The sequence below is a fragment of the Stegodyphus dumicola genome, chromosome 1 (assembly GCF_044657685.1).
Source record: "Stegodyphus dumicola isolate Sdum_Otavi_A_Nest chromosome 1, ASM4465768v1".
NCBI lineage: Eukaryota > Metazoa > Arthropoda > Arachnida > Araneae > Eresidae > Stegodyphus > Stegodyphus dumicola.
The window spans coordinates 11109612-11133557 of NC_140768.1; the positions used below are offsets into that span (position 1 = coordinate 11109612).

Below are 23946 nucleotides of genomic sequence, written 5' to 3' on the forward strand. Positions count from 1 at the left end.
TAACTGTTTCAGTCTACAATTGTCTACAATTGTATTGTGGTTCATCTTCAGCTGCAGTTCAAAAATTCAACAGATAACATTTCTTAACACCAAAAATAGATGAACCTAACAGCTGTAAGGAAGGGAATTTTGGTGCCTTCAAACCAATTTTTGACTTCTTGATCCTTTCTTCTCGTTACAGGTTTCTTTCCTGCACTGCCATAATACTACCGAGTTATCGCTAAAGCATAATTTGATCTTGTCGTTGTTCAAACATAATTTTCTATCATGAATGATGCCTTGAAAAAAATTCTATTGCAGATTTTTTGTCACTGGACTATTCCCAAATTGCTAAATCCATAGCGTTATCAAAAAAAGAATTTAAAAATTAAACTAGTATTTCAATGGCAACTTACAAATATAGAACTATCTAAACTAATGCAACGGTCCCTGAAACGAAATTGTACCAAATATTTTTATAAAGTAACACCAAAATCATCATACATTTTCCTTTTTTATAACTATTTTTGTCATGCAAGTGGCTAGTTTAAAGTAAGAGAGTACAAAATTGAGTGCATAAAACATTTTAAATTGTAACTTTTTTAATTTTTTTACCAGCAAAAAGGTGTTTTTTTACCCTCTCCATTGTGTCCTCACAAACAAGAGCACCTCAAAAGATCTTCACAAAGTAACATCACACATAACGACTGCCCTGTCCTCATGATGCATTGAAAAAAAAAATTTTTTTTAATATACGGTTAAAAGTGTTTGCTGAATCTTGGCCTGGAGAAATATGTATAAATAAAAATTTTAATGTTTTGCATCTAACCTGTTTGCTATACAATATAAGTTATTTTAGTATGCAGCATATTGGCAATAAACACCTAAGCAAAAGAAAATACATGTATATTTCAAACATTAGTGTATGTTGTGTTGTCTCTCAATTTACACCGTTCCTGCTTAATGCATAGTTGTTTTGTGTATTAAGAACAGTCTATTTAAGAGGTACTGTTAAAGCATCATGAAAGAGACTTTTTCTGTAAAAATGTGAACAGATAATTCACAAAAGAAAAAAAAATCCATTTAGGACATTTTGTTGGGCAAGACATTTTTGATATGTAGATGATTGGCCAAACATATTAGTGAATGATGTCAATATACTAGAACATGAAAATTAGTTACTTATATAAGTAATAAAAATTTAATTTCTTACTTGATAATTATTCAAGGGATCTGAGGATCGACCCACAAGAACCTCAACAAATGCTGAGCCATCATTCCCTATATCAAGTGAATGTATCTTAGTGGCTTTCTCAAACTGTAAAACAACACTTGCATTCTTTTCCCCGGGTGTTGCACATTTCCATTTCTTATAAGTTTCTGGTATAAGTAAATTCTCAGCTTTATGAACCTGAAAATTAAGCCAATTAAATGCCAGTACTGATTTTTTATTTTAATTTAAAAAAAAACACTTCTACTCGTTCAAGGGGGCAAAATAACAATTACATCGTTTTAAACAATAACATATTCAGCGCAAGTTTTATGCACTTAGTTCACAATTTTGTAAAAAAATTTAACACAATAATAATGGAAATTATCTGACATGACTCAATCTTTAAAAAAATTAACAAAAAATTTATGTTTGTCATTTGGAACGAGCACGGAATATTATATACTCCGAAGGCATAAGTTACCTTATCTTCACTGCTAAATGAAACTATGTGCTTGATTTTAATTTCTGGCATTTTTAAATATATATGCACATGTATATATATCGATCTTCTTCAATTAAAAATATAATATTACAAATAATCACATTACATTAAAGAATTTAAAATGTGCTACGCGCCAAACTACGCATTTAGACAGACAGACAAAATAGATATTTGTTTCGTTTTGCATTTCATACGTCTTTCTACCTGCGGGGCGAAAACTCAAGCTTAGATGGGAAGAAAAGGTAAACAAAATGCGAATGTTTGAAAGAAAAATAAATTCCTAAGGACCAGGTAAAAAAAAGGGTTCTCTCTTTCTTTTTAGTGAGGTACAGTTGCATGTCACTGCAACGTGAGTTTCGTTGTTATTATTTTGAGTAAACAGAAATCTTAAGACACAGTGAATCAGAGTAAAGAACGAGTGCTGCCGATCGTCTGTCACCGATCGGTGTTGGTGTTGGTGTATTTAATTATGGCAAAGCACACTAGGACTATCTGCCTAAGGGGAGGGATGCCTTCGTGGAGGACTTTTAAACTGTCACCAATCGGAGGTCTCTTGGAATGAAGTTAGGAGCCTTTTTACCAAACATGGTGTAAATGGTTACAGGGGAACATTAACGAGAGACAACATCACTATCATTTTTGATAACGCTGAAGATCGCGAGCTTGGGCTATTTTTATTAAAAAGGACTTTCAATTTAGTACGTTTCGATTAAAAAAAGACTCACCTCTGAAGGTGGCCATTAGAGGGTTATCAGAAGACTCTGATGTTGAAGACATCAAGAATGAACTGTGTAACGATGGTTTCCCAGGGATTCAAGTCACTGAGTTTACTAGGAAAATTGCTGATTCAGAAGAAAAGCTGCTTGTATTTTTCGTGTCACTGATATAGCCAGTAGTATTTACAAAAGGAAGACGATACTGAGCCCGCATGTTAAAATTCGCAGATTCAGATCTAATATAAGCACTATAATGCGTTTCCGTTGTCAGCGTTTCGGGCCCGGACAATAATTCTGGAATAACTCACCGAGATGTCTTAAGTGTGGCTGTAATCATCTTACCTATACTTGCATATTAAAACGTAAAGAAAACCCTACATGTGAGAGATGCCAAAAATCGCATGTAGAGTCCTATAAGGGATGTGAGTTTCTCCTTAACTTCGCATCAAACCTGAAGTCAAATCTGTTTATAGAGGTTTTGAACTTTTCCCCTAAATTCACCCAAGAAAATCTGACGTTAAATCAACACCAGCGTTGATTAACAATCCCGCTACGAAGGATTCTAAACCCAAGATTGCATCCTCAGATGTCAGAGCTACTGCGCATGCGTCAGCTACTCCTGATAAGATGAAAGACACTCTAACGCTGAGAAAGATTTATTTTCTGGAACACAGTTAGATAAAGTCACTGAATTTTTAAGTAGATTACTGAAGTTTGCCATAAAAAGGGTACTTCGCAAGAAGAAAAATTACAACTTTTGGCCCCGCTTTCTTCAACTTTAATCATAAAATGCATTTTTTAGATTATGTAATTTTTTACTTTCAGCGTCCTACAGGATCTTTATTTTATTCAGCCGACAAAACGCTAGTGATACTACTAGCTAAGCGGGGCATAATTGATAAATAAAGTCAATAAAAAAGTCTTAAGACCTTAAGTCTTATTTTAATGCAGTGTTTTTCAAATTCATTCTGTTTATTGAGATTAGAATTATAAACTCCTTAGGCTTATCACCTATTTATATAAAATTGAATATCCGTCCCACATCTATATGTTTAGAACCATATTTACGAAAATAAAACAACAAAAATATAAATTAAAAATAATTTGGAAGCTTTCAAATTTTACATTACGCCCAAAGGGACTTTTTTTAACGTTTTGTGTGCTACCTTTATTTATCAAATATCGTGTTCTTCGCACTCAAACCATAAAATTCCATTCAATTCAGTAATATCGCAAAATAATTTTACTATGAGAATATCTTTAGAATTTAAAATACACAGTCTTGCGCGCTGGAGAAAATTTTTTCTTTCGTGCAGTGTTGCCATTGCATGCTTTGAAATCATTGAGATTGTTAACCAAAAATTCGTTAACGTGTTACAAAATATGAAACCGATAATAAGCGAAATTCTAAATTAGGGCTTCCAGATACCCATATTCAGTGGAAGTTTGCGTTATTCAAAACTAGATGGCTCTAGGTACCGTTGTTTCATCACAGTGCGAGAAATATATATACATTCACACAGATTCTTCATTATTTAATTTCTTTGAATATATCACAGGATTCTAATGTTTGGTGGCAACAGTTTGAAAAGTGAACCGACATTTATAGTGAACCAATGCAAAATGCCAAAACGAAATAAATAGCCCTTCTGAGCTAACGCCTGTGGGCTAATGATGAGGTTGAAAGATTTGTTTGTTAATTAGCAATAAAAGGATAGTCAGGTTTAACTAATTTATATAACAAGACGGGATCACAAATCAAATAAGAAACAAAATAAGTTTAACGAAAGGGAAGAGTATGTAGTTATCTAGTTGGCCCTTGTATGATGAAGTTTTACCAGTTTGTCAACATTCACTCTATTTTTTATAAACACTATTCTCAGACCTTCATGACCAACTATCTGCAACTGATTGTTTTCAGCTATTAGAATTATTACTGCATTGAACGCGCGCTCCTGTATAGGAAGGGAATGCTATGACAAATTTCTTTGCAATAATCCATAAACAAGGATGAAGTTCAGGTATCTGCTTCTGCAGCTAAAACAGTTTTATCGAGACCTAAATTTAAAATTTAACTCTTCATTAGCTCTTACTTTAATAAATTCTAAGTTTGGAGATTCTTTTCAAATTGTACGTGAAATAGTTTCAAAAGCTAGTCGAGCAGACCCATTTTTAAAGTATACTTCTACATTGGAAATATTTCTTGAAGTCTGCTTTTAGTGCTTCCAAACGTTGGCAAAATTCAAATGCACAATAATTGTTTTTTCTATAGTTGTTGCATTTGAAAAGTGTGCAGATTCTTCCAATCCTAAGCTTCGTTTACACATTTTAAGATTTGATACAAGCAGGATATTTTCGTGATTTGACTTCAACACAGAAACAACATTTTCGTTTTTATTAGACTTAGTTCATCACATTGGAACGGGCAATTGAATTCACACTCATGGCCATAAATTACGGATAATTCGGAGTAACGCGGAAATCGAACTCTAAAATAATATATCACCTGTAAAATCACTACACACATCTTCAAGAATCATACGCAAATTTCAGGAAGTAACCAGATGACACCAATGGTATGTCACAATGACGAGAATGTAAGACAAGGAATACAGGCAAAGAAGTAAAATTGTTCGCAGGCGCTTTATAAGAATTTCAGTGCAATAACCGAATAGTTATGACACAAAGGACGCATTTGGATGATTTTTTACGTGGTAGAATTATCGGCCGTCTGGAATGTGAACGTACCCAACTGGAAGTATCAGACGAAATTGGAATTGCCCAGAGTGTCATCTCCAGGCTTTGGCAACGATTCCAAGATGATGGTAATGTGAGTAGACGTCACAGCACAGGTCGCCCGAGAGTTACAACGCCGAATGAGGACCGGTATTTGGCAGCAAAAGAAACAGGCGGAGCATAGCCTCACACCTGTCTCGTCAGCTCTCTTCAGCCACTGGTACGGCAATTTCAAGGCAGACCGTGTACAGACGCAGATTGGTCTATATGCTCGTAGACCTGTCAGATGCGTTCCACTTACTGCAACTCACTGTCGCCTGCGGTTAGCCTGGAGTAGAGAGCATGCATTGTGGACACCGCAACAGTGGGCTTGTCTGATGTTTTCCGACGAGTCCGGGTTTAGCTTGCAGTCTGATTCTCGCCGGACTTTCATATGGAGAGCTCCAGGTACCCGTTACCACCAAGAAAACATCATTGAACGACACCGTTACGGTGGTGCAGGAGTGCTCGTTCGGTGTGGAATTATTCTGGGTTCCAGAACTGACCTGCATGTTCAAATTGGAACCATGACAAGCCAAATCTATCGGGACGTCATTCTGGAACAACATGTGCGTTTGTTTCGGGGCTCCATGGGCGCACAATTTGTGTTTATGGATGACAACGCCCGTGCAAACATTGTAAGCGAATGCCTTCAATCGGAGGATATCACCCGTATGAACACTCTCACCGGACTTGAATCCAGTAGAGCACGTGTGGGACATGCAATCATGTAATATTGGTTTTCTGAAAATAGATTTTTTTTTAAATTTGCCTCAGGGATAAAAAATCGCTAATTTTTTTAATAATATCAAACATATAGCATCTTTTTTTGCTCTTTACCTTTTGTTTAATAAATAAGCTTTACAAATAAGTCAAATTTGTTTTGCTCCTAACTCTTCCTTTGCCTGATTTTGCATTATCCTTAATTTATAAACATGAGTGTATTAAGCAAATGTGCCAAATATGTGATACCTGTTTTTTTTAATTTATCAAGCGGCGTCTTAGTCTTCAAGGAACTCCAGCACGGACAGTACAGGATTTACGTATAAGCTACACAAGCTATAACTTTGGTCCCCTACTTTCTTGGGGGTCCCGAAAAAATAAAATATAATATTAAAATGCGGTATAACATACTAATAAAGGGCCCCATACCTCAAATATCTTAGGGCCTCATCAAGTCTAAATCCGGCGCTGAGCACGGAGTTTGAAAAATTTTGAAAAACAGCTGGAGCAGATTTCCTTTCATAGCCAATGAACTTCGGTACGAAGAAGCAGATGCCTAATTTCCTCAATATTTTGAATACAGATTTGTTAAATCCTAGATCGCATATGGTCCTCGAAGCAATTTTACTCAGGCCCGCAAGTACCGCAATCATGCATTTATTATAAATATAGCGCTTATAGATTTAGGCATACAGATATGGACTGAGCTTATGCGCGTGATTGCTGTTGAGTGAAAAGGGACAAAACTGACTTGTCACTATACACTTGTATGCTAGGTTAAATGACTAGTATCCGTACTATCAGTAAATTTAGATAGTTAGCCGATAGTTAGCGGTGATTCAGTATTCTAGAGTTTCTGGTTTTTCTATAGAGTTGGTACTTCTGATGCTCTTGAGTCATTCAACTAGTTGGTTGGTTGATTGCACAGCTGTGGAATTCTGATTGCTGCATAGATGGAGACAAATTAAGGTATGCCTTACAAAACTTTGTTTATTTTTGCTTTTTTATTAGATCTTCCTCATATTAGTCTTCTCATTATTAGGTGAATCAAATCAGGGGTACTTTATATAACATATTATTTAGACAAGGTAACATATTATTTAGACAAGTTAACGTATTATTTAGACAAGTTAACATATTATTTAGATCTATGTTTGAAATTATTCATAGCTATTACAATTTGATTCTGAACGAATTAAATACCTAGCCAACAGAAGTTTCTTGCAAACACCAATCTTTAGATTTCAAATAGAAAATAAATATAAATTTTATATTTTTTCTTTGTATTATTATAATTGATACTGCTTATGTACTTTTTAAAAAATATTTAGCTAGTGATATTTAAAATTTAGTTAATTTTGTTTTATTTTGTTAAAAAGCAATTTTTATATTGCTAAGAAAAATTTTCATTTTGCTAAAAATAATTTATACATGTCAGCTGCTCTCAGATCGTGCATTCGGCACGCATGCAGTTGAGTTTGAGACTACTTGTCTAAATAATATTTTATTTAAAGAAGTACGCCTGATTTGATTCACCTAATAACGAGAAGACGCTACCAATGCAAGCGTTCACTTAAATTTTTTGCTAATAGATGATACGGTTAACAGTTAACAGTAAAGCGTATTTGGTTCCCATGTTCTGGAATGTGCCATGAAACCATTGCAGTGTCCAGCTACTAAAACACTATCAAGTCAAAGAGATATGCAAACGAGTATGCAAGGAACATAACTATGATTAACAGGTTTAATTTCTTCACAAAACCATTTGTTTATTAATCACTTAATAATCGAGCACTACTTGTACTAGGAAATTATCAAGATTTCTTCGCTCGAAAAGTGCTTTAAAAATCATAAATTTAAACTGACAATATTTTATTCAAGGAAATTCCTTTCCATTATTTAAAAAACCATAACATAAAATAATGACCCACCTTTAACATTACTTTGAAAATGTCAGGCAAAGAATAACTCTTGAGAGTTTTGTTGATCCCTTATGAAACGTAAAAAAGAGAGAACTAAGGCTCCATTCCCAAGCAAAGTTAATTTATCAAGTTGTATTGTAGAGACATTACGCATTGTTGGAAGCAAGCAAGAGGAAAACTGAGCAACGCCTTCGCCGGGAATCGAACTACGGTCCTCTCGGATACGCGTCGAGCGTGCATACCACCACACCACGAAGGCGGGAGAAATACCTTATGAAACGTAAAAAAGTATTAATTAGTAATAAAGTATTTAATTAGCATTAAAAAAGGCGTTTTTTTAAATGGTATAGAGAAATTTTAATGTTGTTTATGTGTTAATCGATTCTTCTTTGAACTGTGCTATTACGCAAAGGTATTTATTTTTAAGATCTTGGTTGCTGACTTGTGTATCATAGTCCTTAATGCAGCCCTTATGTAGATGGTTATTATTTTTCCCAATAATACGCGGTGTCCTTAGCCTTACGATAAATAAAGGAATATTATAAGAATACCACAATTCGTCATCATTTTGTTAGGATCCTGCTGAAAAGAGATTTGACAATGGGCCTGACTTCCAGGCTGCTCTTTGAGTCCTTGAAAATAATTAAATCTCTATTCTATCTACCTTCATGGACATCTGGCACATGTTCATCGAGTCGTCAAAACTTCATCTGAGAAAACGTTTTGACATTATTATCGTAAAACATTTCCTCGGATGTTGTTTTCTCAGATACGCATTGGTAATGCATTATTGAAAGGAGATTGGTGGTTTGTTTTATGTGACTAACGACAAAGCCTATCTGCCTAAGGGGAGGGATGCCTTCGTGGAGGACTTTCTAAGAGAAACTGGCTCGAATAAACGCTACACATGAAGAAACCACGAAAACACCCATGCTGCCAGCAAGTTTTTGGGATTCGAATTTAGGACCGAACTATCAGTGTTGAGCAACTTTACCGCTCGGCCGCTGGTGGGCCAAAGAAGAATGAACGAAACTATATTTCAAATAATTAGCACGATTAAACCTCCATGTTTTTTTTATGCTCGGTCACGGTAATAAGTGAAGGAAAACAGAAGTATTCAGTTTTTGCAAAAGAGAAATTTTTTAATTCTTTTTTACAGTTCAAATACTCATCATATTTTTCCAACAAAACCTGAAACCCAAATTCTTGGGTTCTTTAAAACTTAAAATGTCAGCTTGAGTCAAAACTTTAAAGGAATCAATAATATTATTTTTTTTTGAATAATTATATTCAATAAACAAATTCTTTTTTTTTTTTTTTTTTTTTTTTTTTTTTTTTTGGTTATATAATAAAATGTATACCAATTTTTAAAAAGTTCGTATTAAAATTTAGTTAAGCTTTAAAGCTTTTCTAATTTTTTTTGTTTGTTATTTAATAGAATTTTAAATTTTAATAGCATATTTGACCAACTACAGAATCATCCAATTAAACGCAATCCAACTGCATTTTAAAAATATAGTCGATCCTGTATAATTGGGTCACCAGTTAGTTGGCACATCCATTTTTCAGGGTTAAGCCTTGTAAGGATCTTAAGTTTTACTAACGTTTATTTTATTTTAAATCTTTACTATCACTTCTTATTTTCTACTTCCGGCCAGAATTATAAACGTTAACGTATTTATGCAAAGTTTGTCTGGCGAGCGCCAAGTATTTAAGTTGTGGCTTTTTGCCAAGCGAGAGAGAGGAAGCAGTTAGTCGAAGCAGGCCGCTTTACCTTAGAAGTTTTACTCAGTTGCTGGTTGGCTTCCAGGCCAGAGGTTTAATCCTCTTGATAAATTTAAACGTATTGTAGTGTTCGCAGTTCTCTGTACTACATACGGCTTCCTGTTAATATAAGGCCAATCTTCCACGTTTATTATTTTAAAGTTAAATTAGAGTTTAGTTTTATTTTTATATTTTTTACGTTTAGACCACAAGTAGTGGGTCTTTGTATTCCGAAGTACGGAAGTTATTGTAAATAGAGAAAAATAAAGGGTTTTGTATACCCTTCTTGTGTATCCTGTCTACTTCCCACAGTTATTGAACATAGCTTTAGTAAGGTCTCTGTTCCGAGTCAGGTCCTTACATGTTCCCAAAGAAAGTAAGGCGGAACATTGAACCTGATAGCCTTAACAAAAAATAAATAAATAAATAATAAAAAATAAATAAATAAAATAAAATAATACATGATTTAAATTCTTAATTTTGACAAATTTACGACTAGTAGACACTTGAACAACACTAGGAGGAAAAAAAATTGAACAATTTTTTATCCGTTTAAGAGATTTTTTGAAAATATGCCAACAATACGTACTCTACTATTTGTCAATACTAGCGTTAAACAAATTCTAAATTAAATGAAAAGCAGAACTAAAAATGTCTTAGCAGCGATTTAATATAAAATAGCACGCATTGATTTAAAATTGTAACAGCAACGTGATTTTCCTCTCATAATAAAGACTTGACAAGAAATCTTTAAGATATTTACTTTTTGATATATAAAACCGGTGTTACATCTACTACCTACCCTCAATAACGCGTCGAAAGAAATATCGCTATGAATTTTCAGTTTCGAGATATCTTATAAGTTGACTTACTCGAAAATTAGTTCGTTGGAGATAAGCTACTAGGAGCCGCCTAGCCGGTACTGTGGCTAATGATATAGGATTTATAATGTTTGGTAGCTAAATTTCATAATTACTGGAAGTTTGCATTTAGTGTTGTATCCCCCAAGTTCTTCAGTAGCTTATGCGCCAAACAGCTGTACCCTCATTGGAAGGGTAACTGACGAGTTGCACGTGGCTTCCTGTCATAAGTGGTTCTCTTACATGGTATTTCTCCCGCCTTCTTAGCATGTCTTCGTAGTGTAGTGGTCAGCAAGCTCGGCGCATATTCGAGAGCCCCGTGGTTTGACTCCCGGCGAAAGCGTTGCTCATTTTTCATTTCTTCTGCAACCGAAATAACCTAATGTTTCCACACTGGCGCCCGAACTAAAAAAAGGTTGGGAATAATGATTTTTCCACCACCAGAATTTGGCGACTGGGTCCCATAATCCCCAGATTTTGGATTTTTTCTTTTTTCTTAAAATTCACGAACATCTCTGATGTCTACTTTCTTTCTTTCCACCGACAGCGAGGCAGCCGGTCCACTGGGTAGTTAGCATATCGGCCAGGTAGCCCCGCTGACGGAAATAACTTGAACAAAAGACACACTTATAAATACATATTGTGCTCAAGACGACTGCTGGGGGCAGTGCAAACAAATGCTGGACGAAGACGATAGTGCATGAGGGAAGAAGGGTGCATTGCGGGAGTGAAGAACAAATCTAGTTACATATTTACAGAGTAATGGATAGGTAGTTACAAATACTAAAAGTAATAAGAAGTACAATACTAGAAAGTAAAACAATGCATAAAATAAAAAAAAGGCAAAACAGTGGAAACGATACATAAAATAAGGCAAAATACATAGTTCAAGGTTCATAATTCAAGGTTTACAGTTCAAGAAGATAAATATATACAGGGAATAAGGAAAGCCGAATAAGCTAACTTAAGATAAAATTAGTTCGCTACAGGTACAGAGCATACAGGGGCTGTGCTGGTGACAAGGATGGTGGCTGAGAATTACTCCAGCCTGTCTGAGATTATGCGTGCAATGTTTATGCAATCGTATATGCGTTTCAATGCATTACTATTTTTCGAAGTAGCTTCGGCCCATGCATGGATGTGGTTTGCTACTGGTTGCCTAAGATGATATTTGGCGGTCTCTCTGCAAGCGAACAGATAGTGGTCCGGATCTCCTACCATCCCGCATGAGCAATGTTCGTTTTCGCGTCGTCTGAAGCGATGCAGGTAAGTCATGAAGGGACCATGTCCTGTTAGATACTGAGTGAAGTGAGACGAGCCAGATTGTAGAAGCCGGCAGACTTTTGGAAAAAATCTGTAAACTCTTCTGCCGGTGGTTTCTGTCTCCCACAGATGTTGCCAACGTTTGAGTAATTCTCTCTCGAGCTCAGCTTTTAAGAACGAACCCGGGAGAGGCACGTCAAGTGTGCGAACGTGGGGGTCAGTTGCTGCTCTTTTGGCTATTGCATCTGCAATTTCATTACCCAGTATTCCAGTGTGGGCAGGTACCCACTGGAGTTCAGGCCTATAGTATTTAGGTGTTCTTAGTAAGAGTTTTGTATGGCCCTGACGAGTGGATTTTTACTACATTTGCCTTGGATTGCCTGGAGGCTAGAGGCTGAGTCTGAATATATACTGGAATAGTTATTTTCCAGTGCATAGACAAGTGCAGCTTTTAATGCAATCAGTTCAGCCTGAAAAACTGAGTTGTGGTGCTTAAGCTTTCTTTCCCAGGTCTTTAAGATCTGGTTCCCAAGTAGAACACAGTATCCGCTACCGATGCCATATTCTCCTTTGGAACCATCGGTGTAGATTGCAGTGGCGTTGAACCACGTTGGTGACCTGCAGTTAATCGAGATATTGAATTCGGCCGGGTGGCAAGGTGGCTCGGGAATGCTTTGCTCATAGTCAGTATAAACATAAGTCCTATCCCATAAACTTATTGTCTCTTTGAGTCGGAGCACTCGCACTATTGCACTCTCGCGCTGAGCTAAGAGATGCAGAGGCGGTAGTCCTGAAATCACGTTAAGAGCATTAGTGGGCGAGGTTTTATATCCTCCGGTAATGCTCAGGAGGAATGGTCTTTGTGCTGAGCGTAGCAGATTCTCTGATGTCTACTGTGTGCGTAAAGGTTATAGCTGTATTAGCCATAGCTAAATGAACCTTCCGTTACGGCTATGTATAGATAATTTTTGTAATTAATTCCATTTATTGTACTTAATTATTATTAAGGCTCTTAGCATTTGTATATCTGCCCTTTTATAACATTTTTTTCGTTTTTCTAAGTTGTATATTTATGTATTTTTTATATCTAACGGTAGATAGAATGAATTATAACGGTAATTTAGCCTTTTGATTACGTCAATTTGGCTATGGGAATTTAATTTCTGCAGTTAACAGCGCTACTCAGCAATTATTTGCTTCTGGAGACTATTTAATTTGTGTTTCTATGCACTGCATTTCATTTAAGTTATTGTTTAGGTTTCTTAGTTTAATCACTGTGCTATACTGAAACTTTCTTAATTAAATATTGCTGGTAAAGTGCTCAGCCATTTTTGACCACACACCCTTCAAGATTTGTAATTAAACTCTTTTCTCTGTCACTCATGCGAGATTCTCAAAATAACCCCATTAATTTAGGACTTAGATTTTCATCTATGATGTAATCAAACCTTAATTCGTATTTTTTTTAAGCTACCCTAATCTTTCCTTCATATTTGTACTCCCCACTTTAAAAATGTTAGTTTAATTACATGCTTATCGAAATTAATTCCCTCCTTTTTTTTTAGTCCAAAGGGATTTGAATCCCGAAGGACTATTAGTTTCGTTTTGGCATTTTGCGTCGGATTCATAAATGTCGGTTCACTTTTCAAACTGTTGCCACAAAATGTTAGAGTTCTGCATTATATTTGAAGAAATTAAATAATGAAAAATCTGCATAAATGTATGTATATTTCTCGTATTGTGATAAAACAACGCTACATAGAGTCATCGAATTTTGAATAACGTAATCCTCCAACGAATATGAGCATGTGGAAGACCCAATTTGAAATTTGAAATTTGTTTTATGATCGATTTCCTATTTTTTAAAACTTTGACGAATTTTTGATTAACAAACTCAAGGATTTCAAAGCGAGCAATGGCAACGTTGTGCAGAAAAAACATTTTTATCTCCAGCGCGTGAGTCTCTGTATCGGAAATTCTAAAGATAGGCTCGTTTTAAAACTATTTTGCGATATTGCTGTTGCACTGGATCTTATGGTTTAAGTGCGAGGAACATGATATTTAATAAAGAAAGGTAACACACAAAATGTTACAAAACGCCCCTTTGGACGTAATTTAAAATCTGAAACATTTCAGATTTTTTTTTTTTTTTTTTTTTTTTTTTTTTTTTTTTTTTTCAAATTAGCTAAAATTGGGACTTAGTAAATTTTGACAAAACAGTTATAAAACCCCTGGCTTTTACTTTAGTCGATTCCTCTTTAACTGTATATCGATTTCCCAACAATGATTTTCTTCGTAGAGAAAACAACTTCACAAGTTAGCTACTTTTTTTTTTTTTTTTTTCTTTACGTTACCCAATTACGTTATATAGTTCTGTTTCGTCATCCTATACCCTCCCACCTCACTAAGATAAGCGCAGAGTTGGTAGTTTGATAAGCAGCATAATAGCTTCTTCTGAACTCAGCCATGTTCAATGCCTTTGGTTACTATCATTTCGTAATTTTTGTCTCACGATAGCTTTTTAGTCATTCGTATTGCCTGATGGTTGATACAGTTTGTAACACTACTAACTAGAGAAGAGAAACACGCTAATGTGACAATCAAAATCGTAAAAACAACCTTGTATTTAGCGTAAGTATATTGAAATATTCAATCGATTTCGAGGGCAGCTAAAGGTCCCTCCTCATCAGGAGAAAGAAATACATAGTAAGGACCACGTGTTTCTGAGACTCCTTCCCTTTATTTTTCTTCTTACTATGTATTTCTTTCTTCTGATGAGGAGGGACCTTTAGCTGCCCTCGAAATCGATTGAGTGTTTCAATATACTTACGCTAAATACAAGGTTGGTTTTACGATTTTGATTGACTACTAACTATAGTTCATCACCTGTACTTGTTAAGTCTTTGTTGGTTAATTAAGAATTTTAATTGTATAAACATTGCGTATTCTGGTTTTTGATACTGGTTTTAGTCTACTTTACATGGTTATTCGACTTAAGAGCAACAGCATCAAATAGCATTTGTTAGAACAGCTTAAGTAATTGAGGAACATTAATCAATCGTTGACGCCTAAGCATTTATTACTGAATTTCATTAATTAAACTTCTGGTAAGGCTAAGAGATAATTCTCCGACCCTCTATACTTGCAGCTATGGGTCAATATAGCTATTAACAGCCGCGAGATTGGCTAGCTATGTGTAGATACGTTACTCGATAACAGTTATGGGTAACAGCCGCTAGACGAAACTATGACCTGTGTAACCTGTAAAAATTCTAACGTAACCAAAAGCCCGCAAATGTACGCAGTACGCCTAGCAAGCGATTCAAGATGCTAGCGCCTGAGCAAATGGGTACAAACCAAGTTTTAAGAACAGTTAAAAGACATCGAAGGTGTCACATTTCCGCAATGCAACCCTCAAAGTGCCCAAAAGGCTGTAGAGACATTAGGTATTTTTTTAAAAGCAGGAGAAATGAAAAATATGCAACCGCCTTCGCCGGGAATCGAACCACGGACCTCTGAAATACCGGCCCAGCGTGCTACCGTTACACCACGAAGGCACGCTAGGGAAGTGGGAGAAATACCTTATAAGGCCACGTTAAATTTTGAGGAAATTTTGGAATAAAACAGGTGCAGCTGTGGCTTTCATATAAGAGCACTGTGATCTAGATTTAACAGCCGCGAGAACAGAACAATTTCAGACGCTGACTGAGCAGATTGTAAGGTTAATCTTTGGATTATGGTAACTTGGCGATTTTTTGGCGAAAATTTGGCGACGAACCCTGATACAGCAACCTGCAAGTTCTTTTTTTTTTTTTTTGGACGCCATTTTGTTTTCCCGAAGTAAAGGCTTTTTTTTTTTTTTAACTCAACATTTTTTTCCAACAATCTCTAGCAGAATTACGCTTATGCTAGAACTTTTATGGAACAAAAGTGTTTAATCATGACGAAGATTAGGTGCGAAATTTTGAGAAAGCTGCTTGCCGCGTTTTTAAGAATGGCACATACACGGTATCCATGCACACGTCGACCTATTTTCAATTAAAAAACCATCCCAGAATTGTACAAAAATGACATTGCGCACACTCTGGACTGTATCCATGTACACTGCTAAAGCCCTAACTAATAACCTTTATCGCCTTACCAAAATGTCGCCAAACTGCCTGTTACCATATTCCAAAGATTAGCCGATTGTAATCTCTTCAGGCTTCAGGCTTACCGCAAGAGAAGTAAGCTCAATAAGGGAGGTAAGGAAACCATTTCCACCTACATTTCAGATATCCTCAACCTAGCTTCACAACAAGAGCTTTTAATTTCACATCAGGAGGAACAAAAAGAACAGTTTAATCAGGAACTCGCGGTGCATCAGCACTTGTTTGATAACAAGAACTTCAATTCAACAACTTCAGCAGTCTGTTAAGGCTGAAACATCTGGAAACAATAACATTGAAGTAGAAGGGGAGAAACCATTTGCTGTAGGGACCGGCAGAAGAAGAAAATCGATTCATAATAAGACAATTACTAAAATACCTCTCTCTGTCTCTGAGCACGTATTGTTTATAAAGGTCAGGGTGAGCCCTAGGTACCCCGTAAATATTACATCGCAACTTACGTCCACACTAAGACCTTAGTATCTAGGAATCAAAGTGATGCAGGCTCGCTCTACATGCTCGAATGAACTACTAACCAGGTATAGAAAGAAAGCATGTAGAGAAATTAGGTATTTTTTGAAAGAAGGAGAGATGAAAAATGAGCATTGCCCCCGTCGGGACTGGAACCATGGATCTCTCAAATACAAGCCGAGTGTGCTGGGCTAAGAACCCGGGAAGAATTGTCGCTGTAGAGACATTAGGTTGTTTTGAAGCAAGAGACATGAAAAATGAGCAATACCGTCGCCTGGACTCGAATCTTGGATCTCTCGAATACGTGCCGAGCGTGCTCACCATTACACCCCGAAGGCATGCTAAGGAAGGGGGAGAGTGAAATGGAATAATAAAATGGTGCAGATTTGCGTGTTTTGTAGGAGTCAGTTTCTTGGAAGCTCACTGACCCGTGGAGTTTGGATTTACATTTGGAACGTTCCAAAAGAACTGTTGGCAATGAATTCCACTAAGGGTAATAACATACCTTATCAGAAGACATTCGTTTTCGAATATTTAGAAAGCGAAAGCATTTAGAAAATAGACTAGCCTGCCATTTCCAGAGTTAGATGTGATTAAGCATGCTTATAAAGCTTCAGGTTGTAGAGTCATTAGGTTAATTGGAAGCAGAACAGATGAAAAATATGCAACCGCCTTCGCCGGGAATCGAACCACGGACCTCTGGAATACCGGCCCAGAGTGCTACCGTTACACCACGAAGGCACGCTAGGGAAGTGGGAGAAATATCTTATAAGGTAACAAGATTTCAGACCTGTAGTCTTTCTTAGATCACTCTAGGAACTTCCAAGAGCTGTTAACATGTTCACTATTAAACGCTCAAAGGAAACCAAGCATACCTAGACTTTTATCCTTCCTCTTTGCAAAGTGACAGCCAGAGCTGCGTAGCCAGGTCAAAGAAAGCTGAAATGAGTATTTCATGTCCTGTACATCAAGAACATCCCATTATCTGTTTTATTACTTTATAACTCAATAATCTGTTCACAGCATAATTTGATGTTACTGATCATAGTCGTCTTTCATATTTTATATCTTACGTATATAAATACACTGAAGTGATAAAAGTCATGGGATAGCAATATGCAAATATAAAGATGGCAGTAGTATCGCGTAGAAAATGTATAAATGCGAAATGCTTTGGCAGGGCTTTCATTTGTGTTCAAGTTATTCATGTGAAGTGGCTTTGACGTGATTATGGCCGCACGACGAGAATTAACAGACTTTGAACGCGGAATGGTAGTTGGAGCTAGACGCATGGGTCATTCCATTTCCGATATCGTTAGGGAATTCAACATTCCGAGATCCACAGTGTCAAGAGTGTGTCGAGAGTATCTAATTTCAGGCATAACATCCCAACATGGACAGCGCAGTGGCCGACCACCTCCACTTAACGACCGAGACCAGCGACGTCTGCGTAGAGTTGTCAATGTTCACAGACAAGCAACACTGCGTCAAATAACCGCAGAAATCAATGTGGGACGTACGAGGGACGTGTCCGATAGGACAGTGCGGCGAAATTTGTCTTCCTTGGGCTATGCCAGCAGAAGACCGACTCGAGTGCCTTTACTGACAGCACGACATCGCCTTCAGCGACTCTCGTGGGCTCGTGAGCATATCGGTTGGCCCCTAATCGAATGGAAAACCGTGACTTGGTCAGATGAGTCACGATTTCAGTTGGTAAGAGCTGATGGCAGGGTTCGAGTGTGGCGCAGACCGCACGAAGCCATGGACCCAAGTTGTCAACAAGGCACTGTTCAAGCTGGTGGTGGTTCCATAATGGTCTGGGCTGTTTTTACATGGCATATGGACTCGGTCTTCCGGTGCAACTGAACCGATCATTGTCTGGAAATGGATACCTTCAGCTACTTGGAGATCACTTACAGCCATTCATGGACCTCACGTACTCAAACAACGATGGGATTTTTATGGATGACAATGCGCCATGTCACCGGGCCACAAATGTTCGAGATTGGTTAGAAGAACATTCTGGACAATTCCAACGAATGATCTGGCCACCTATATCGCCGGACATGTATCCCATCGAACATTTATGGGACATCATCGAGAGGTCAGTTCGTGCCCAAACCCCTGCACCGTCAACACTTTCACAATTATGGACGTCTATAGAGGCAGCATGGCTCAATATTCCTGCAGGGATCTTCCAACGACTTGTTGAGTCCATGCCACGTCGAGTTGCTGCACTTCGCCGGGCAAAAGGAGGACCGACAAAATATTAGGAGGTATCCCATGACTTTTGTCATTTCAGTGTATATATATATATATACAATATTGTAAAGTATTTATTTTATTCATTTCATAAACGATAAAAAATTAGGAAACTGTGTGCATATTTCATATGTTATAACAATAACCCCAGAAATTTAAAATATTGCTTAAACATGTGTTCTTTGAATAACGAGTAACTTACTGTTCTTGACAAGGAAATAGTGTTACAAACATATTCTATCAATTAAAAAAATAATGTTGCAAATATTTATAACTGTCAGTTGGATGTACAATGAACACTTTTGTTGCGGCCAATATATGAAACCTCCTTAAGAAGGGTTCAAAAGTAACTTATATTTCTGAGAACGTAAATAAATATCAGTATTTCTTTTTTTTTTTTTTTTTTTTTTTTTTTTCCCAATTCCAATGGCGGATTCTAGCTCTTTATAGGCGCTGGTCACTACTAAAGGCCGGAAGCAGTGGTCCCTTTATTAAGGAGGCACCTAACAGGTGGGACACCGTTGCCTCCTATGAAGGGACAAATATCCATGCCTTCTTCGGGATTCGAACCCTGACTCTTCGGTACGGCAGGTCAGGGCAGCGTAATATTTCCCGTCTCAGCAGCATGAAAATCGGTACTGGAAACTATAATATTGCTCTTTATAACTAACCCTCAAACAGAGAGCCTATTAAGGTGACGTCCAAAAGATCGTAATTTTGTTATAAAGCTAAAACACTCTCCATATTACTAAGTATACGAAGGAGTCCCATATCCATTTCATACTGTGATAATAAAACTATTTTCATGGGTAAAATAACAAAAAAAAAAAAAAAGAATATGAAAGTTTTCGGATTTTATGTTACGCCCAAAGGGGCTTTTTTTTACGTTTTGTATGTTACCTTTATTTATTAAATATCATGTTTTTCAACCTGAAACCATAAAATTCAATTCAAGACCAATATAAGAATATAGTTTAAAAAGAGCACTTCTTTAGAATTTCCGATACACAGTCTCACTAGAAATAAAAATCATATACACAGTCCTACGCGCTGAAGATAAAAAAATTTTTCCCGTATAGTGTTGCCATTGCTTCTTTGAAATCGTTGAATTTGTTAATAAAAAATCTGATGTGTACACCCCATGACTTCCTTGTACGGAATATTAAATTATACGCATTTTTTCTTGCATTTTATTTAGACTTATTAGATTGAATTAAACCTACTTCGCCGACAGCGCATAAACCACAATAGAATAAATGCATTCTTTAAAATTCACTTTGTTTACCATAGCGACACTCTGGCGCTAGGTTTACTTAACAGTATTATATTTCATTCATATTATAACTCAGAATGCACAAAATGTATATCAATTAAAGAATTACCTAATCGTTGCCACATGTTCTATTCAAATACTATAATAAAGCTAGAACTATGTATAAAAGAAATTAAGCAAACAAAACAAAAAAGAAACAGTTTTTCACAGACGATTGAGTATTTCTCATTGAATTAATTCAGTTCTTACTTCGCGAGAAGGCAAAAATACATAAAAACTCAAAATATCTATATTAAAAATTACGAAGTAAATCTCAAACACTTATTTCCTCGAAAAAATTCCAGAAAGAATAAAGCATGATTTAATTGGCAATAATAAATGAATGCGTTATCTTTGTTGTTGCGAAGCTAAGTTTCTCTAGATTGGCAACAAATCCACTAGTCTCCTGTTTCAAATGTAAACATCAATGGCCGCCATTAAAAACAGGATTAGCGGCAATTAAACAACTTTAAAATTTCTGATAATTCTAAAAATATTGCACACAGATTTACTAAAGGCATAAAATTCTTAACCGGAAGATAAAAACAACACAATTCAATCATTTTTAAAGCAAAAAATGTAAAATTTACAAACATATAAGACTAAAGAAACTGAGATCACTGAGCCGGGTAACAGAGTGGATATATATATAAATATATTTATATACGTTTGGTGCGGCCGATTGCAACCAAAATACGAGGTGCACATCTACATGTTATAGCAGTCCTACATACAACATTTCAACGTTCTGAGGCTACTCGTTTTTGATTTATGGGAGATACATACGTACATACTTTCGTACAGACGCTACGAAAAATTCTCTTCAGAATTCATTTTAAAGCAGTTTCATAATTTTGTTTTGAGGAATAGAGTCTTTTATTCTGTCCTTACGTACAAATGTCACTCAAAACATCGTTAAATTGCATTCGATAGCGGTCAAAGTGGATATTTTCGTTGAAATATGCTGCCTCAAACTTTTCGCGATTACAATACTTCCTTTTTACTTCGTACAAGGAAGTAAAAATTTGTTAAAGCTTTGCAAAATATGAAATCGATTATGAAACAAATTCCAAATTTGGGCTTGCAGATGCCCCATATTCGGGTGGAGGATTACGTTATTCAAAATTGGATGACTCTAGGTACGGTCGTTTTATCAGAATGCGAGAAACATACATACATTGATGTAGATTCTTCATTACTTAATTTCTTTAAATATAATACAGGGCGATAACATTTGGTGGTAAGAATTTGAAGAAAAGGGATACAGCCTTTTAAAGTCTTCAACGCAAAATGACAAAATGACAAAACGTACATAGTAACTCTTCTGGGCTAACGCCCTTTGGGCTAATAATTTGTCTTCATTTACTTGTTCCTTTCGCCGCGTGATTTAATTTATCAAATAGGCTTGACCCGACGTACAACACCTTTTAAATGATCCATCACTCATAAACTGTGTACACAGTTTTTTTTTTTTTTTTTTTTTTCATTCCTAACTAGCAGCTTCGCTGCCAGCCTTCGTCTGGCTTTTAAATGTACCGGAAAAATGGCTGAAGGGGACACCAAACGTTAAATTTAAAAACTGCGTAGAATTTTACTATGCAGAACAACTTCATAAGAAAAAGTTATTACATATAACAAAATTTCAATGAAATAAGCAATATCCTTTAATACAAATATTAATTATCCTAACAAAAAACTAACCAACTTTCCGTTGAAGAAAAAAAATCATGCAAAACTTTTCAATATATTACAAACAGTGAAATGAGCAATAAATAACATAAAAGAATACAAAAAAACAAAAAATTCTGAAAAGCAAAGTATAATTAAGATATTTTATCTTATATTTTCAAGAGAAAAAAATTACAATGAAATAAGCTATATCCCTTAATACAAATATTAATTATCCTAATAAAAAAATTAACCAAATTTCCTTTGAAGAAAAAAAAAACCATACAAAACTTTTCAATATCTTAACAGTGAAATAAGCAAAAAATTAACATGAAAGCAACTCAAAAACATAAAATTCCGGGCAGAATTTTACTCTGTAGAACAACTTTATCAAAAAAAATCAATAAAAATGTATTATATATATAAAAAGGAGAATGAAATACGACAAATTCTTAAAAACAGTGACATAAGAAATACGATGAAAAATTGTTCCCAAACCCCTATTTCTAAAAGAATGAAACTATTCAAAATGATGCTATTTCATCAAAAATCTATCAACAATAAGACAGGAAAATTGTTGCCAAAATCCCATTTTTAAAGATGGGAGATGTGAGAAGTGTACTCGGAAGCTTCATTTAAAAAAGTTTTTTAAAATACAAAATATTATCATTTTTCCAAAATTCTTTTTGTAAAAGCATTCGCAAGGATGAAAGTTTAACGTGTCCAAAAATCAAAGAAAAATAAACTGTACATTTTTAAAAATAAACCTTTTTAGAAAAAATCCTGTTTAAGCTCCCTTTGTTAAATGAATTCGTATTTAATCGATTTATTGAAACACGAAATTTATTTTAAGTTCGTAAAATAGCTAAGTGCCTACGTTTCATGACGATGTGAAAATGGAGTGTGTAGAGTAAAATCTCGATTTTCTATAGCCCATTATGTCTCAAAATGACGCGATTTCGTAACAAAACATAAAATTTTAAAAAAAAATTTGAATTCGAATTTCGAAAAAATCGCTTCGAGGTGCACTGGCTCTAGTGTAGATGCACCTATGTACCAAATTTCGTAGCCGTGGGTCTATTAGCTTACGCGCAGCGGGAACGAAAGACACACACACACACAGACAGACTTTGTTTTATTATATGTAGAGAAGAAGACTAGTAATGACTTACAAATGGCCATCCAGCCAATATAGTGGTTAGTGACGAAAACGCCGTCGCATGGACCTAAGGTTCTACACCAATCAAAGTTATGCCCATGCGACGGAAAAGAACCTACCATCCACTACCGGCGGCGGCATTCACTGAATCATTGATAGTACTACACTGCTCAAAACAATTAAAGGATATTGCGGTTTTAGGTGGATCTTGTAGCTGGGAAACTTTTTAGCTGATTGATAAATGGTCGACAGACGTAGTAAGTTATATGAGAATAAATTACACATGTTTGGCAGAAAAAAATTCCTTTTATTGCGCAATTGTGTACAAAAGGAAAAAAGCTCAATTTGTGCATATGAGAAAAAAAAATAAGAAAAGGTGTTTTCTTCAAATGAAATCATTTTCAGTAGGGGTATGGTTTCCAAGGACGGCCAGCAACGTTGAAAACCTTTGAGGCAGGGAGTCAATGAGGCTATTAATCACGAGTTGGGGCATTCTGTCCCACTCTTTCAGAAGAGCTCTTTCCAGTTCTTGAAGAGTTTGTGGGGGTGGTTGGCGGACAGCAACTCGTCTTCCTAGAGCGTCCCAAACGTGCTCTATTGGATTCATGTCTGGAGAACACGCTGGCCATTCCATACGTACGATTCCTTCCTCGACAAGGAAATCCTCCACCAGGTTATCAAGATGTGGCCTGCAGTTATCGTCCATTAAAATGAAGTCATCTACGATTGCTGCAGCGTATAAGGGACTACCGTAGGTCTGAGGTTCTCATCCCTATATCGGCGACCAGTCAGAGGTCCATCTCGAATGATGTAGAGGTCTGTGCGCCCGTCAGTGGAGATGCCACCATACACCAACACTCCCCCACCGCCAAATCTGACACTTTCGTGCACGAACGCAGGATTATTTCTACTGCCACGGTTCCTCCAGATGAAAATACGCCTATTATCACGATGAACAGAAAAACGGGACTCGTCAGAAAAAAGAACATTGCTCCATTCATTTCTCCTCCAGTTCACATGCTCTGTTGCCCACTCCCTGCGGTCGCGAAGATGCCTTGATATTAGTCTAACACATACCATCGATCGGCGAGTATACAGACCTACACCACGGAGTCGGTTTCGGACAGTCTGAGTTGAAACCGTGCTGCCAGTAGCCGAGCGAAGGTGTTGTTGGAGAAGAGTAGCATTCATATTTCGGTGTCTCCGAGT

At 36.3% G+C, this 23946-nt stretch overlaps 1 protein-coding gene across 5 annotated transcripts in view; it reads right to left on the reverse strand.

Moving 5' to 3' along the window:
* LOC118186075 (DNA repair protein XRCC1-like) overlaps positions 1–23946 on the reverse strand; it is a 101352-nt gene that overhangs the window by 67940 nt on the left and 9466 nt on the right. Inside the window, exons 1-2 of one of the 5 annotated variants that reach the window (XR_004757706.2) lie at positions 1674–1853; positions 1193–1390 (exon numbers count right to left, since the gene is read on the reverse strand). Coding sequence is in view for 4 of the 5 variants with exons in the window: in XM_035356082.2 (XP_035211973.1) it covers positions 1193–1390; positions 1674–1724 (249 nt within the window). In the remaining variant the exon portion in view is untranslated. Of the gene's footprint in view, positions 1–1192; positions 1391–1673; positions 1856–23946 lie in introns of those variants that run through there. The other 4 variants (XM_035356082.2, XM_035356079.2, XM_035356080.2 and 1 more) reach the window with 4 other exon arrangements.